The 15,810-nt window shown below is 49.0% G+C and overlaps 1 protein-coding gene across 1 annotated transcript; it reads left to right on the top strand.

Moving 5' to 3' along the window:
• The first annotated feature begins 962 nt into the window (after positions 1–962).
• vap (vascular associated protein) lies at positions 963–15,591 on the top strand. The gene is made up of 10 exons (XM_088936813.1): positions 963–1,141; positions 2,666–5,575; positions 6,178–6,290; positions 6,519–6,577; positions 6,857–7,017; positions 8,770–8,932; positions 9,478–9,669; positions 10,967–11,191; positions 12,382–12,535; positions 15,240–15,591. Exons 1-10 carry the CDS (start codon positions 1,099–1,101, stop codon positions 15,312–15,314), a joined length of 4,095 nt encoding a protein of 1,364 aa, XP_088792939.1. The 5' UTR covers positions 963–1,098; the 3' UTR covers positions 15,315–15,591.
• The last annotated feature ends 219 nt before the right edge of the window (positions 15,592–15,810 follow it).

Consider the following 15,810-nt stretch of genomic DNA (forward strand, 5'->3'; position numbering starts at 1 on the left):
CCAGTTCTCTCCCTATACTGTAGCTCCTCATGTTATCCTTTTATTACTAGCTGTATTTCCATTTGTCTTTCCAACTGTCCCAACGTGTCTTAGACTATCTGGTGATCTTTACCTGGTGGAGCACGGAGCTCACAGCTGCCTGCAGATGGTACAAGACCACAGCAGGAGGAAAAACTGTCAGTACAGTGCCACTGGGTGCATGTCAGAAGGTTGCAAGAAGCTGAAGACGGAATAAAATCACGGGGAACACGTGAGCAGTTACCCAGGACTTTAAATCCTTTTTTGTCTAAACAGGATCGTTAAGGTGGTCTTTCCTTTGTGTTTGGGTGTGCACAATCTCCACACTCCTCTACCACTCAGGACTGGGGCCTACTAAAAGACATGCTGCGTGCACTGAGGGAAGTTTTCATAGAGAGTATTAATAAACCAACCCTGGCCCTGTGCCCACATTATGTACTTCATTTACTGTTCGCCCACGTGTTTTCGAAACCCAGTAAACGCTTCCTTGCCCGAGGTCCGCATTCTAGTACTAATTAAAACTCCAGGACCTTCCCGTCTTCTCCTGTCATAAACCCTAATTGCTTCCTGACCCGGATTTAAATCTGCAGTATATCAAGAATGGTGGGCAAGAAAAAAACACTGAGGCACCGGCTTTACAGTGACGAGGCCGGGCTGGACGGAACCGCTGCGGGCTGCAGGTTAATGACGGGCAGCTGGTCCGAGAGCCGCCGCCGCCGCTCTCTCGCCCCGCTGTTTCCTCTCTCCGGGCGGAGCACGACGCCTGCGTTCCCTGCACACGTGTGTCTCATTTGTCGACAGTGGGATTTCCTTTACAGCCGGGAGGAAAAGCGAAGGGAGAGACGGCCCCGACAGTCCTGTCCAGTGGCGTGAAGAGGAACGGGGGGTGGGGGCGCGACCGTGCGTTCGCGTTCAGTCCGGAAAGTGGGGGGTCTTCTCTGGTCTGCGGGTGTCTCTCGCCCCGCTTGCCCACACTTATCCGTCCGTGTCGGGGGGACCTTTTCGGAGAGGCGATACCAATCTTCTGTATGGAACACGGACAGCCGTCACATTCCGCCGTGGGATGTGCGCGACAGCACCATGCGGCTCCACATCGCTCTGCTCCTGCTCGCTGTCCGTACAGGTAAGAGACTGGACTCCGGACAGGTCACAGACACTGGGGACAGGGCCCTTTTTTTCCAGCGAGTGTTTTATTTTGCCTGCTTTGTGTTTTTCGGGCGACGCGGGGTGAAAAAAACAACAACTACCGGTTAAGTCTCAATAAAATGTTGGTTTAAACCCACAAGACCTTTGAGGGAATATATAAACACATTTTACTGACGTCCTGGTTGTCCTTGAAATCAGTTTTGGTCATTGGTATTGCTGAATAAAACCCTGACGATGAAGCACTTTAGTGCTCAGTAAGTTCGTCCTTGCGGGGGGCAGGACTGGGGTATAATTAGGTGACACCAGAGTTTATTAACTGGGTTCGAGTTCAAGTCGTGTGTCCCTCTCGTAAGAAATACGAGGTATTTCATTAATTTAAATTTTTTTAGACAGTTCTTGAAAAGCCACGACATCATTTTTTCTTTTTTAAAAGAGGGTTTTGAGGTGTAAGGGAGCCAAAGCAGTTCGCCGTGTTATTAAAACTCGAGTTCTCTGCTCTGGGAGGAGCGCGTTACTCGAAGATACTCCATTCGTGTTGTTTTTACGGGGTGTCTCTATGGCTGGGTACACCGCGATTGTGGGGAGACGCTAGACTTACAAAAGCGGAGCAGCGGTTACAGTACTCTATACCGCCGAATATATATTCCGATGACCCCACAAATACCCCTCCTCCTCCCACTAAATCCTTTAGCGATCCAGACTCTCCGGACAGGAGCTGTACGTAGGTTATATTCTCCCATCAAACGGTACAGGTGAAAATCGTATCAATGGATCAGGGGTCCTGCCTTAGGGTGGGTTTTGAGGGCGGCGAGGAGCGGTGCGCTTGTGGACCCGGTAGCTTGGCTCTGCTGTCCGGCCCAGGCAGAACTGTCCTCACCTGGGCGGTAACTGACCCCTCAGTAGCTCGGCTGTCCGTGAATCTGCGGTACCAGTCCTCCGGTAAGTCCGCCTGAAATTTCCCTCGGAATCAGTGTTGCGCACCACCGCATGTAAGAATAGTATAACTATAACGTCACTGTTAAAGTCCCATTTGCTGTTCCCCCCCCCAATACAAACATCTTTGATAGCATCAATGCCCGAATTAAGAAAAAATATATGTATTTCTGTAGTCTAAGGATTTTTCCATTTCTGTCGTTCTTGCAGAATATGCGTGCACTGTATTTGCGCGTTGCATTTAACTCCGATTTTTTTAGTACCACCCCTGTTTTTAATTAAAACCGGCGTGAGGCAAGTGAAAAGCACCGTAGAAATTGTGTTAGATGTAGAGATGCCAGGGAGACGTATTGTGTTGGTATTTCACTGGAGTCAATTCTCTGCTGGATTCAAACTGGATTGTTTGAAACACACTGGGATATAAATAAAATCTCTGTGTGTCCCTGGTTTGCACATTCTGATGCAGTGAGCAAGAAGCCGGGACCTTGACCAACAGCAGTGCTCCTCCTATCAGCACTACATAGAAATTCAGCTCTGTTGTTGTTATTTTTTTTGTCCTGCTGTGTAGAAATGGGGAATTCCTCAGAGGAGCATCCATCACCGACTGCATCACCCTGGCCTGCTCCTTCCTCCTGCCAGGATACCCCTTTGTCCTACGTTTCAGGCATTCCCAGAAATTCTGAGGGCACCCAGCACCAGCACCGGAGGAAACCGGGGAGTCCGGGGTCTTCGGAGGCACCCCCGGGTGGCAGGGGGCTCACACCGCTCTTGCTGGGAGCCCAGGAGAAAGGTGGGGGTCTTGGCACGGTCACGGCATTCCGCAACCCGAGTACAGCCCCCACCCTCTGGCTCAGCCCCGGCACATCTGCCACATCTGATAAGGAAGTGGCCCCCCCTGCGCAGGAAGAGTGGAATAATAACCCGGATACGTCTGCTGCGGCTCTATCTCTTTCAGAGATTACCCCTGTTCTCGGCTCTTTGACTGCGAGCCAGGCGAAGGAGGTAGACCGCCCAGCGTGGCCCAGTACCCAGGGGGCAAACCGGGCTGTAAAGGCCACTCCCCCTGGTACAGAGCCCCTGCCAGCTCTCCGTACTGACCCGCCTGCTCCATCCGCTGGTGACACCTCTGCCCCCGCCTCTTTGTCTCTGAGCTGGTATCTGTCCATCAGGGCTCTGGGCAGCAAGGCTGTGCCCAGGGTGACAGGCCTCACTCCATTCGCAGGAGCCGATGGGTCTCAAGCTGTTGATCCTGCGCCCTCCTCTACTGTAATCGTCCTCCAGAGTGCCCGTCACACACTAACTGTGCCCAGCGGTACCCCAGGCCTTCATCAGATGCCTTCTGAGCTGCAGACTGACCAGCGTCATCGGGCCACTGATCCCACCGATGCCACCACGGGGCAACAGCAAAAAACCATGGACACCTTTCCTCGGGGCACAGCTTCCCCTCCTGTAGCCAACGCCTCTCCCGGTCTTGCGTGTCCCGGGTGCTACCCTTCTGCAACAGAGGCAGCGCAAGATCAGACTGGCCTGAAATCCTTGCTCGAGGGGACTCGGAGAACAACTGATGTGGAGAGCAGAGATGTCAGCAAGCCGGTCTCTGACTTGAGTATAGAGCATTACAGCCACACCCCTGGGGTAACCTTCACTGGAACTGACTCGACTGTGAGTTGGCAGGGCGTAACAACGATGGCGTCTCACTCAGTTGCTCTAGAAACCACCGCCACCTCTGTGCAGCTGTCCCCCCGGGGAGGAGCCCACCTCGGGCTCACAGATGCACATTCCTCGTTTCCGGTGGATGGTGGGGTTTTATTACATGTGACTGAACCAGAATTTGGCGTGAAAGTGCCCCCAGTGCACGACACTGATGCAGACACGGACCAAGGACAAAGAGAGGGGACGTCCAGCACAGGAAACCAAAGCAGTGTGATGATCACAGAGAGAGGGGACGTAGTTGCCAGCTCATCTCCACACAAGGTGGTTACTCTGGTTACCAGAAGCTTGTCTGAAGACAAGGGGTGTAATGTCTCTTTGAGAGGTGTGTCTGACGAAGATGTCCTGACGCCTGTCTCGACACAGGGGTTCAACCCCAGATCACCTGCTGGTAACTCTGTCACAGAGGACCAGAGCGTGTCCTTGCGTCCTGCTGTTCCAGGAGAGACAGTCAGTGCTGATATGGCTGTCTCCCCACGGGCAGGAACAGCATTCTGGGAAGTGGAGACCAGTGTCAACGCAGGGACCCCTCAGGAGTTATCCCCCACACTGAGGACTCAGTCAGAGCGACCCCTGCCCCAGTTTGACCAGTTTTCAAGTCCTGCCACTGTGACCCACACAACAGAGCCAGGATCAGTGGGCAGCACAGGCAAGGCTCTTGACCATTCGCCACATCCCCACAGCTCTGTACCACCCCAGGCTGAGACAGGCACCTCTGTGTCAGCTGACAGATATGGCCTCACCTCTGCAACAGCATTCCCTGAGCCTTTCGCCACCTCCAGAAGGGACACCAATCCAAGCCCATTCTCAGGGAGCTCCTACTCTACCTCACTGCCATCCACGGGCACGGACACTATAGTGGATCGCATAGCAACCAGCCACCCCTCATTTCCATCTTCCTCTTCCTCCATTGAGCCACGGGGGCATTCACCTCTTCCCGAGACGGATTCCTCCCCTCCTTCTCCGAGCGACCCTCCTGCACTTGATCCTCGCCTGGAGGCGGAGACGACAGTCCTGCGAGGCACCATGCTGGTGACCAGCACATCGGAGAGTCCCCTGACGCAGTCGAGACAGTGGGGGGCCGTCCCCAGAAGTCCCGAGGGACACTCCCACTTCTTTTCACCTACCCGTGCCATCACGGCTTCTCCCAAAGACCCAACTAACCCAGCGGATCCTGAGAGCTCCAGGCCCACCAGGAAGGGTCTGGATTTGAGCTCTCACACCCCATCAGCGCATCACGGTGTGGTGTCACCTTCTGTTTACGCCAGTCCAGCTGGGGGTGACACTGTCACTGACTCAGGAGCAAGAGGGAGTCCCATCTTTCCGTTGTCTGCGGCCCCCACCTCAAGGACACCCATTGTACCTGAGACACTCAGCCCCACAGTGTCGGAAGGAAAGAGTGGGAGGAGGTCAGATTCCAGAGGTACTTTTCCAACAAAGGCTTTTAACAGGAACATTAGCCTTCCCTCTTCTTCAGTTCCTACAGCCGCTGCGCCTGTGGGGTCCACTGGGCTCATTCCTAACAAGACGACCAACAGAACCTCTTCAGTTCCAGTGCCTACCACATCTGTGAGCACCAGGGCTCATTCTTCTTTAACAACCTCCCGCTCCCCAGCTGTCGTACCCTCTTCTCCTAAGGGGGTATCATCTAGCACTCCTCCAGGACCGTGGCTCACAGACAAAACCCCCAGCACATCCCTTAATCCCAGGGCTGTGGGGAGCAAGGGGAGGGTTTTCATCACAGAGGACCAGCCTCCCATCATCAAAGGTCAGTCCAAGGGCAGCTGTCGCCCCTGTGTAGCGTCTTGCCTTCGGCAGCACACGCACACGCACACACGGAGACTCAAGTTTATACCAGGGATGGGGAATCCTGGGCCTGGATGACTGGTGCCTCTGCAGACTTTTATCTTTCCTTGACTCTCATTCATCTAAATCGTCTCGTCGCTGCCCGAATGAGACCAATGTAACAGTTTCTCTCAGCACCCCAGCAGCGGGGATCTAGAAAACCTGCAGAAACACTGGCTGTCCAGGAACAGGTTCGCCCACCCCTGATTAGACTGTCTCTGCCTTCTTAAAGTGACCGGACTCCTGTGTCCATTGTGTTCTGTTGTAAAAGTCAGTAGTAAAAGAGATTTGCATTTATTAGGAGTTAAACCTTTAAATCCTTTCAGCTTTTTCATGTGGAACTCTGATTTACATTCACATTTAATTGAATGTAATCACATGTAATTCACATTTACATGTGACTTTTAGTCAATCAAAACCTGTATCTTTCAGTAAATGGAAAATCCTGTATTGCATATTTACAAGTATTTGTATTGGTATGTGCATGTGTGAGAATGAAGCACTTTCTCATTTTCTGATGTCCAGAAGAAATAGTCCAAGTCCGTCTGCTGATTGTGCTGGAGAGGGAGTCAGGGGGAGACAAGGGTCCCCCGAAATCTCTGCACCCTGAAAACCTGGAGCAGGACGCAGTCAAACAGGTAAAGCACTGACAATGTTATCCACAGGCAAGAGAAGCTCTTTGAATAGATGATTATACGCTTTATGTAAATAAATATTTCGAGACCACTAAAAGGTGGTGTTTGTTTGGAATGATGTGGGGGGGGGCTAATCAGAGCCACTGTCTCCTTCTGTGTGACAAATTACATGGGTGCATTAGCAGAGGCAGCGTGATGCTCTTCTCTCACAGAGCTGCTGTTGTTCTGCAGGTGGAACCATTTCTCCAGTCTCTGTCTGGATATCGTGGCATGCAGGCCTACGTGACCAGGTACAGACAGCATTGTGTGCGTCTCTGTTTATGTGTCTCGTCTCTGTATTTCTGTCATGTACTCTAGATACTCTAGTGCATGTGTATATACAGTATGTCAGCGCTGTTATACTTGGATCTGGGTTTTTTATTTTTGGTGTGTAGGTATTTTTTCCAACAGAAGAAAATCTGTTCTTTTGGTGGATGAGATCTCTAGCCCATCTACTGTCCTTGCTCTCTGTCATTCCTCTGCCTGAGGCTGTGTCCCTTGCCCACCCCTCTCGCTCTCTCTCTCCACAGTAGGACAGCAGAGGTGCAGTGTGATGCCCAGTTTGGCACTGGGTCAGCGCTGTCCTGGCTGGGGCGCCCAGGGTGGCTGTTGAACAGCACGGGTCTGAGTGAGGCAGTACGGCGTGGGCTGTACGTCAGTGGGGACAGGGTCCGCAGCATCACTGTCGGAGGTGGGTGTGCCAGAGTGCCACGGGACGTGTGGATTCTTGCTCTAGGGGAGATCTGAGCTTTTTGTCTTGTGCAGATGTTTGAAAAAAATGAGAATCCATGTGTTTTTAATGCATGTTTTTTTCCAATCTATTTTTATCTACTTCATATACCTGTTGATCTACAGTCACTTTGTTCTGTAATAGCAGGGATGTCAAGTCTCACACTTTGGCCTTGAGGTTGACACTGGAGCTGTGCATGTTCCTCTGAAACACAGCCAGGCCTTAACATCTCTATAACTGACTTGTGTGTCTGAGGGTGCGATCTGTATACCCCAGCTTACGGGGGGGGTAACAGCAGTATGTGGTTGGACTGATTCTTGCTCAGGCATAGCCAGCCCAGCTTCTGGAGAGCCACAGTCCAGCAGGTTTTCTGGTCACCGTTAAACTCCTCCACACACCTTGAGCAATTTCATCTTAACCACTTCAGCAAGTGACTAGTTCAGTCAAGCACAATAGAGATCATAAGAACTAAAGATAGCAACACACTCTGCACACACTGGAGGACTGCAGGTGACTGATCCTTACTTCAACTTTAATAACATGTGGTCCATTGCTGATTGAAAGTATGACATGTAAGATTGGTCATCTCTCTTCTAGTGGAGGAAGGAAAGTTATAAAAATGTTCCAGAATCAGTGGATGCACAGCGATGAGTGTGAAACACATGGCTGTTGTCAGCTGAAGTTGTTTTGCTGTGCGTGGGGGGGCTGGGAGTGCGCTGCGTTGACAGTTTCACACAGTAGACGTTGAGATAAGCTTGTGGCCTCTGGACCTCAGCCGCTTCCTCCTCCTGACTGCAGGACAGCTCTGGCCCCACCCTCCGGTTCTGTGAGCATCTCTTTCCTCTGTCTCGGGCTTTCTTCCTACACCCTCTCTCAACACCTCCGCTGGAATTGTAATGTTGATCCTGGTGGCCTACCCACTACAGGTCAGGATCTGGCTGCTCCAGAGTTCTCCAGTGGAGTGGTGTGGAAAGGTCTCACTGCCTAGATAATACTGTTATTCTTCTCTTGCTCTGTCTCACTGTGTGAAACTGAAATTTAAACATGGCTTTGATGACAACGCAATACATTGTCTTGCCAACGTGATTAATGCCCCCCACCGATCTGCACTGTCCTACCCTGACAGGATAAAGATGATGGGTCTTTTCTGTTTTGAACAGAGTGGACTACAAGGGGACCCGATTCACTTATTCAAAATCCACAAAGTCAGCTCCGTGGCCTTCCTCAAAGTCATCAGTGAAACACCAACTATGGGACACAACTAAAAACTAGGGGGAAGTGATTTCAAACCAAGGACAAGAAGCTTTAATTAATGCAAAGGGCTGGGGGGAGTCAGGAACAAGTTTCCCAGCCATGTTGTCTGATGTGTGTCATGATGATACCCTGACTTCTTTCAAGAAACAACTGGAGGAGATCCTCAGACCAATTAGCTCTTAAAGCCTAATGAGCTATGTGGGCTGAATGTCCTCCTCTCATTTGCACTTATCTCATCCCTTCGTCTCTCTCTGCTCGTGATCGGTAGCGGTCAGATTCATTTGCCAAGTAGGCAGCTGTCACTGGAGCTCCAATTAGTCTGCACTCACCTTTGTTTTGTTTCTCGTCCATAAAGAACATATCCTGCTGGCCTTTCATTAAGGACTGAATCAAACTCAGGTTTGCGGTGTAGTGTCTGTGTTTGTTGCTGATTCTCTCCCTTCCCCCCCACCAACACAGAGCTGCAGTCTGATCTGTGCACCTGGCTGTTCCAGTGCCCACCCGGGTTCCAGTGCCAGCTTGCTGGATGGGGCAACACCAGCTGCTCCTCGCTGTGCCACGCAGACTACTGCAAGCACAGCGGCATCTGCACCCACCAAAGCGGTCAGCAGCCGCTGTGCCAGTGAGTAACACAGGGCACTCTGCTGTGATTGTAGCTGCAGACATAAAAGAAAATGACATCTGGTACCTGAAATAGGGGGTCAAGAATTAAATGGGTTTAGGGAAACTCATGCTTTTTGACTAGACTTTTTTTTGTCAATGCTGAGATTTTTTTCTAGCTAGTGAAAATGTCATAGGGAATTCATTCAACTAAAAAAAATCATCACACATGCCTGCAACTCTACAGTCCTATAAAAGCACTGGAACCCTGTTATGTTAACTCAATTCATAGAATATTTTAGCTACCACTTGCTGGGATCCACGAGTGTTGAATAAACCCGAAAAAGTCTGGTTTCCCGGGTGGCCAAACCAGTGAAGGATTTGTTCGGGATGCAGGTTGAGCCCTCTAGTCCAGACCCTGATGAGGCCGGTCTGGCTGTAACTAGGAATCCAGCAGGAGCAAGAGCCAAGGTCCATCCTGTATGCATTATGACCTTGTTTCTGCTGCAGGCGGGGGGTAGTGTAGAGGCTGTGTCTCCCCGGCTCACCCCTGCCCCTGTCCCGCAGGTGCCCAGTAGGGGAGGATTTCTGGTTCATGGGCCGCAGGTGCGACTACAGGATGACGCGGCAGAGGCTAGTGGGCATTGCCCTGGGGGCGCTGCTGTCCTTGGCGGGGCTCATGGCCGCCCTCTCCTGCCTGGCGCTCCGGCGCTTCAAGGCCATGCTGATCCGGGCCAAGGTGGACCAGACCCGCAGCAGGTAGGAGCGCGGTCCGTGTGGCCCAGGGGCCGTGCCAGCGGAAACGGAGGGGGAGAGGAGCCGACACCCTAGTGAGGCAGGGAGAGGAACTCTTAACCCACAGCCCCCGAAGACAGGCTAGCGCCCTGGGGTTGGCTGATAGAGAGGGATGTTCAGCAGAGGCATCTACACCCAGAGATCCTACAACGAGCTAGAGGTTCACTCAAGCGCCCAACATGTGAGCAGGTCAGGAAGAGCACAGGGGCGTCTCGGGAATAGCATGGAGAGGGGAGGATCATGATCCAAACTCGACACTCGCCCCTTTACCAGGGCCTGTCTGAGTGGCCAGAATTCTATCTGTGTAAAACTGTATGCTCTGTTTGATTTGTTTTTTACTTTTTATTTCTTTATCACTGTACTGCATCCTTGGGTTTGGGTTGACAATGATGATGATGATAATAATAATAATATTGTGTTGCACAGTGAGAGGGGGCCCCCTGGCGGCCTCCTGTGGCTAGGCAGTCACCTAGTTCACCTTTAGCCTGCAGTGGGCTGCTAGTGGTATTATGGCTGCTGACAATAAATACATGATAAATAAATGATTATTAGCTCAGTTTGCACAGGGGGCAACTCTAAGTGCCCCATCTTGTTAGCCCTTCGGCTGTATATAATAACTTTGATCTGGAATGAGGAAGAAAAGGGGGACTGAGGGAGAGGAGCTTCTCTCCAGAATTCATGCATCCTGCCTCTGCTCATCCCCCACTTCCTGTGTCCGAGACACAGCGTGACACACACGCAGCAGGAAGGAACAGGCAGACAGGGACCCCAGCACTCTCGCGCCCTCTCCTGCCCTCTGGAAATAACAGCCCAGCACTTCGCCTACATCGCAGGAGAGCCAGCGAGAGCCCAACCCACTCTCTCCTGGCACTTCAGGCTCTTGCAAGCAGCTTCACAGTAGCGGGTGGGAAGGAATTAGAGGGCTTTATAGCTGGAAACTTATTTGAGATGTCCTCAAAATTTTTTCCCTGGCCTTTACCAGTAATAATCCCCATCTCTGAACTGGCCTCATCACTCTGCTCTCCTCCCCACTGATAGCTGATGGGTGGTAGGTCTACTGTTTCCACTTGTGGGAGGTGGGGTGTCATGTTATTCTTAGATATTCCTCTGCCTGTACACCTGATAAATTTGTGACTTTGCAGAGCACTTTGATAGAGGGTAGTGCTCAGTGTAAACAAGCTGTGAATGAAGCTAATTGCAGACATGCATGTGCTGTGTGGTGTCCAGAGACCTGCAGTGCTTAAAGTGTTTTATGCTGTAGTTATTGCAGGTTCAGCCGTTTCGATGACCTGTCGGGCCGGTTCTGGGCTCAGTCCTGGCCTGGCTCAGCTGCAGACTCCCTGGACAACCCGGCTTTCAGCCGCTCCGACGAGCTACTGCACCTGCGCGCGCTTGATCGCACCTGCTGTTACCACGACGACTCCCTCTCCATCAGCTCCACCTACCCCGGCAGTGGGGCTCACCTGAACACCGTTTACTCACGCAGGTAAGAGGGGGTGCCTCCTGGGACTCTGCCGATTTAATTTTAAACCCACATTTAATTGGACTTGTTTGCCACAATTTCTTAAAATGAGATCTTTAGCGCTTACAATCTCACTTTTACGTAGAGAGAAAAGTTAAATGCTCAAGAGTCTCGATTTACTAATTATTTTATACAGTGTCACTCAAGGCAGAAAGACAACTGAAACAGGCTTACTGCACTAGCTGAAGTGCCTAGAGGTTATCATAGGCATCGAAATGCCACACTGCTGCCATCTAATGCAACAGGACTTGCCCACATGCCCTCAGTGGTATCCTGCGGTGGCAGGCGGGGCAGCTGGTGGTTAGAGCTCTGCAAAAACAAACTGGAGCATCCACACAATGGACTGGGCGGGAATCCCTTAGAACAACATTCCCATCAAAGCCGAGTCCCTTCTCCACTGTGGGTGGATTAGGATTTTCTCTCGCTTTGCTCCCTCCTCCCACCCTTCCCCTGCATGGACAGAGTCAAAGGGCATCTTAACACAGCAGGCCTAGAACAACATCACCACCAACCGCTGGCAGCTCCTGTGGAAAACAGCCTTTGTTTTCAGCAGCGTGTGTGTATATCCCAGGCTCTACATCCTTACCTCTTGTTGCAGACCAGCCTCAGCAGATGTTCCAGTTAAACGGAAAACCTTCTTACAAGTGTTGTTTGGTTCTGCCAAGACCATTTTCTGACGAGTTTCACTGACCATGAGGTTTTGGGGTTATATAAGGTACTAGGACTTAATTTACATGTTGAAAAGCAGTATTTTTTTTTTTAATGTCAGGTAAAGGGAACTAAAGCCCTTTATACACTAAACACTGTATACTTATACACTGAAGTCCCTCATGCGTGAGAAAGAAGAGATCAGGTTCTGGAACCAGTTGCTAGAAGGTCAAAAGAAAAGGCAGCCAACAGCACCCTCTGGTGGTGAAATGTGGTATTTCTCACAAGGGTAATCTGGTCTTTTCTAGCAAATAATTCTTGCTTGCAATGCAGGTCTCCTCTGTTACACTGAAAACACTGCAAGTACAGAAATGTTACGATGCCATGCAATTGTTTTTTTCCCCAAGAGCAATTTGTGTGCATGCTGCAACCCTAGATGTTTCCAAGATTTGAAACAGAGCTTGCTAACATTATCCCTCTCTTTACATTGTCCCTTTTGGCTGTAGCTCCCATTACAATTGGGGCCTAAGCGATGGCAGCATCAACGACTGCATGGCCGACTCGGGGAAGGCCAGCGACCTCTCCGTCTGCAGCTGGCCCATCGAGCCCATTCAGTGGACACCCTTCCCCCTCCTCCACCAGCTGGGCATTCAGAGAGCGGTGAGTCACACAAACACCTGCACACAGGGGGACAGGGGGGACGAATGCCTCTAACCCAGCGCTCACTAGAGGGAGTGTGACCTGTGCTGCTTCCCGGGGGTCAAGTAAACTCTGCTGTCATGTGTACTGGAGGTGGTGAGAACTTTGTTGAGACCCAGAGATTTCTACTACTGAAATGACAAGTCCCTGCCAACCTCCAGCTCCTCATGATGGTCTTACTTCTAGCGAGTGTTGAAGCAGACATTAATCAGACCCCTATTTATAATTTTACAACAGTGATTATAAAAAATGTAGTTGTCCTATAAAATGATTCACTTAAAAACGTGTCAGTTACAAGTGAATAACAGCTTACTGCAATAGCAGCAGGACAGGTCCTACAGACAAGTACAGGTAAATGCTTCACTGGTCAAGTGCCAGTATTTTTCAAGGGTGCAATTACATCCATTTTCCAACCGTTTTATCCCACTTGGGGTCGCAGGGGAGCTGGAGCCTATCCAGGGCCTTGCACCCAGTGCTTGCGAGATACACCCTTGATGGGACGCTAGTCCATCGCAGGGCAGCCAGACAGACACAACTCATTAAGAAATGTCGACATATTGAGGCCACAGCTGTTGTGGTGAGACATGTGAAGCACACACCCTGCGCTCTCTGGTTTCTTCATTCCATTTTGTTGAGATGCAGTGTGGGAGAAATGGAGAAAAGCTAAGTTACCATAGGCTGATATGTTTTTTTGGAACTTTAAATAAGGACCAGGGCTGCAAAGAAACGGTCCAAAGGCTGCTAATACTCACAGGTGGATGTGGACACAGCTGCAGGAAAGCATGAATGTCCCCTAAATTGTGTACTGCAGGCTGAACGGTGAAGTGTGGTGAATAGTTTTTGGTGCTCAAACACTGCATAGTAAAACAAAATGTGCCTCTGAAGTGCACAGACAAAATTGGAATATTTACAAAATATTTTATTGGTTTAAATAGCATTTATTCTAACACAGGCCTTCAGGCAACAAAGCCTTACACAGAATAAAATGCAAAATTCAAGGAAAGAAAACAGACATCAACATTGTTACGGTTTTATTGTGGGTTGTACCCGAGTTATACAGCTTCATGTTCTGATGCAGAGATCAGCGTGACTTTACAAACAGTTATCAGTCTACAAGTACAGTCAACAAAAGACCTAATGTCTAGTCTACACCATTTTACATATTTAAGAGCACTAAAATTTAAACGCAAGCAATGAAGAAAAAATAAAATGACAGCATCAGTGGAAACATTCATCACACAATTGACAGTTTCTACCTTGTATTATTCTTTAGTCAAAATTCTTACCAATAAAAATAAGGATTGTCCTTCAAAAAGTGCAGTTCCCCAAGATAAAATTCTCAAATGACCCCAGGAAGACTGTAAAAGGGTGCTTCCGGTTCATTTAAGAACAGTTGGTAATTTAGACTTATTGTTTTCTATACATTGTTTAAACAGTCTACCGAAGCAATGTGCATAACAGCAGAATTGTAAGTGAGCACTTCAAACTTTTCATCTTAAAAAAAAAACAAACAATCCGCAGTATTCCATTTGCTATTCACAGTCCGCTTGGGGGCACCTGTGAACTGTAATATCGCAAAGAAATGCTCTGCTACAGCTGGCCAATTTATTCATTTTCATGTACAACTTTAAGTCATGGCACACGTGTTGTATGAAGTTTTCAATCCTCTTACTGCTCCAGGAAGCCAGGATTGTTTAAAGCAAACACACATGGGCACGGCAGCCTTGTGAACTTCACACTGCATAGAGTTTTCTGTCTTATTCCCCACCCCCATAGTAGAAGTCAAAAAGATTCCAGGCTAATTTTTTTTGTTTTTTTGTTTGTGCTGCTTTTACTAAAGCTTTTTTTTTAGGGTTTACAAAATGACAAGACAGCAATGCTCACAGTATGAAAAGTCAAATTAGCACATTGTTAAACAGTAGGAACCATTGAAAAGACAAGGGTGCATTAAATTTGCTTATAGTGGACACATTTTAAAAGAATTACATTTACCCATACAAAAGTAGAATGTCTGACCAACCCTAATTCCTCCACTTCTACCTGCCAATACAAAAAGGACTGCAGAGGAACAATGGGGATTGTACATTGCCATTTTCACTTTCCCTCATAGTAGCTGTTTATGCACAGGTGACATTTCCAGCACACACATTGTTCAGCCTTTACACAAGAAGCAGTCCCCTCTCCCCTCCCCACCCAATCCCATTTGGCATCACAGTAGGCCTTTCACAATGCCCCTGTGAGACAGTATTGTCCTACATCAAACAGCTCTTTACCACATTACACAGTAAAGCGGATGAAAACCAGAAGGCAGAATGTTACAAAACAAAACAAAAAAAAAAGACTTTGTAGGCGCCACTGGCTTTTCCCTATTCTGTGTTCATTAGCTCCTCTTGCTATGGAAAAATCAAGTCGCCTGGGGGGGGCCTTTTCAGATCAGTGTTGCTGAAACGACTCAGAACCATGGTCACACAGAGACGCACACCAAAAGCTCACGGGAAAACAAAGATCGCTACCTTGGGCACAGAACAAGTCTACTCACAAAAAACAAAGTACCCAAGCCACCTATGCTCAGCACTACATCTACATCTAGATGAGCTGGGGGCATTTTCAATGTTGTGTTACAACTTGCAATAGATAATGCCTCAACCCCACATCTCTATTTCAGAGCAAGACACATCGGCCTCACTCATACTGCGAGGGAATGGAGCTGGTAGACCTGGAGAGAACCTGGACTGCTTAAAGAAAACCACGAGCCCCCAAACAAAACAGCTAAATACAAGTCACGTTACAGTGGACTATCCAAAACGCATCTCAACATCCACAGCATTCCCCTTGCTATTTATAAAGTATACATACCAAGTACAACTTATTCAGTACTGTATATACACTAAGTGCAAATCCAAGGCTTTTAACTTTAATTTTCATATATTTTTTTAAAAGCAACCTGTATTCTAGTTTGTAACAATATGCGCAACTCAAGTCTGGGGTTAAGCAAATAAATCATATTTGGTAGAATGTACTTAATAATGGTTCAAATACTGGCACTCCACTATTAAGCCTGTGTAATACTCAAGATTTCTTTTGACTAAGGGTTGAATTGTATTCACTCTGGAGAACTTTTCAAAAACACCTTTTTTAAAATAGCTGCAAGTTCTACCTTTTGAGATAAAGCTAAAACACAAGAATACTACCTAAAAACAAAAGAATTAAGGTCCATGGCTTAGCCTAATGCTGAC

This window comes from Atractosteus spatula, chromosome 18, assembly GCF_055471065.1.
Source record: "Atractosteus spatula isolate fAtrSpa1 chromosome 18, fAtrSpa1.hap1, whole genome shotgun sequence".
Taxonomy (NCBI): Eukaryota; Metazoa; Chordata; class Actinopteri; order Semionotiformes; family Lepisosteidae; genus Atractosteus; species Atractosteus spatula.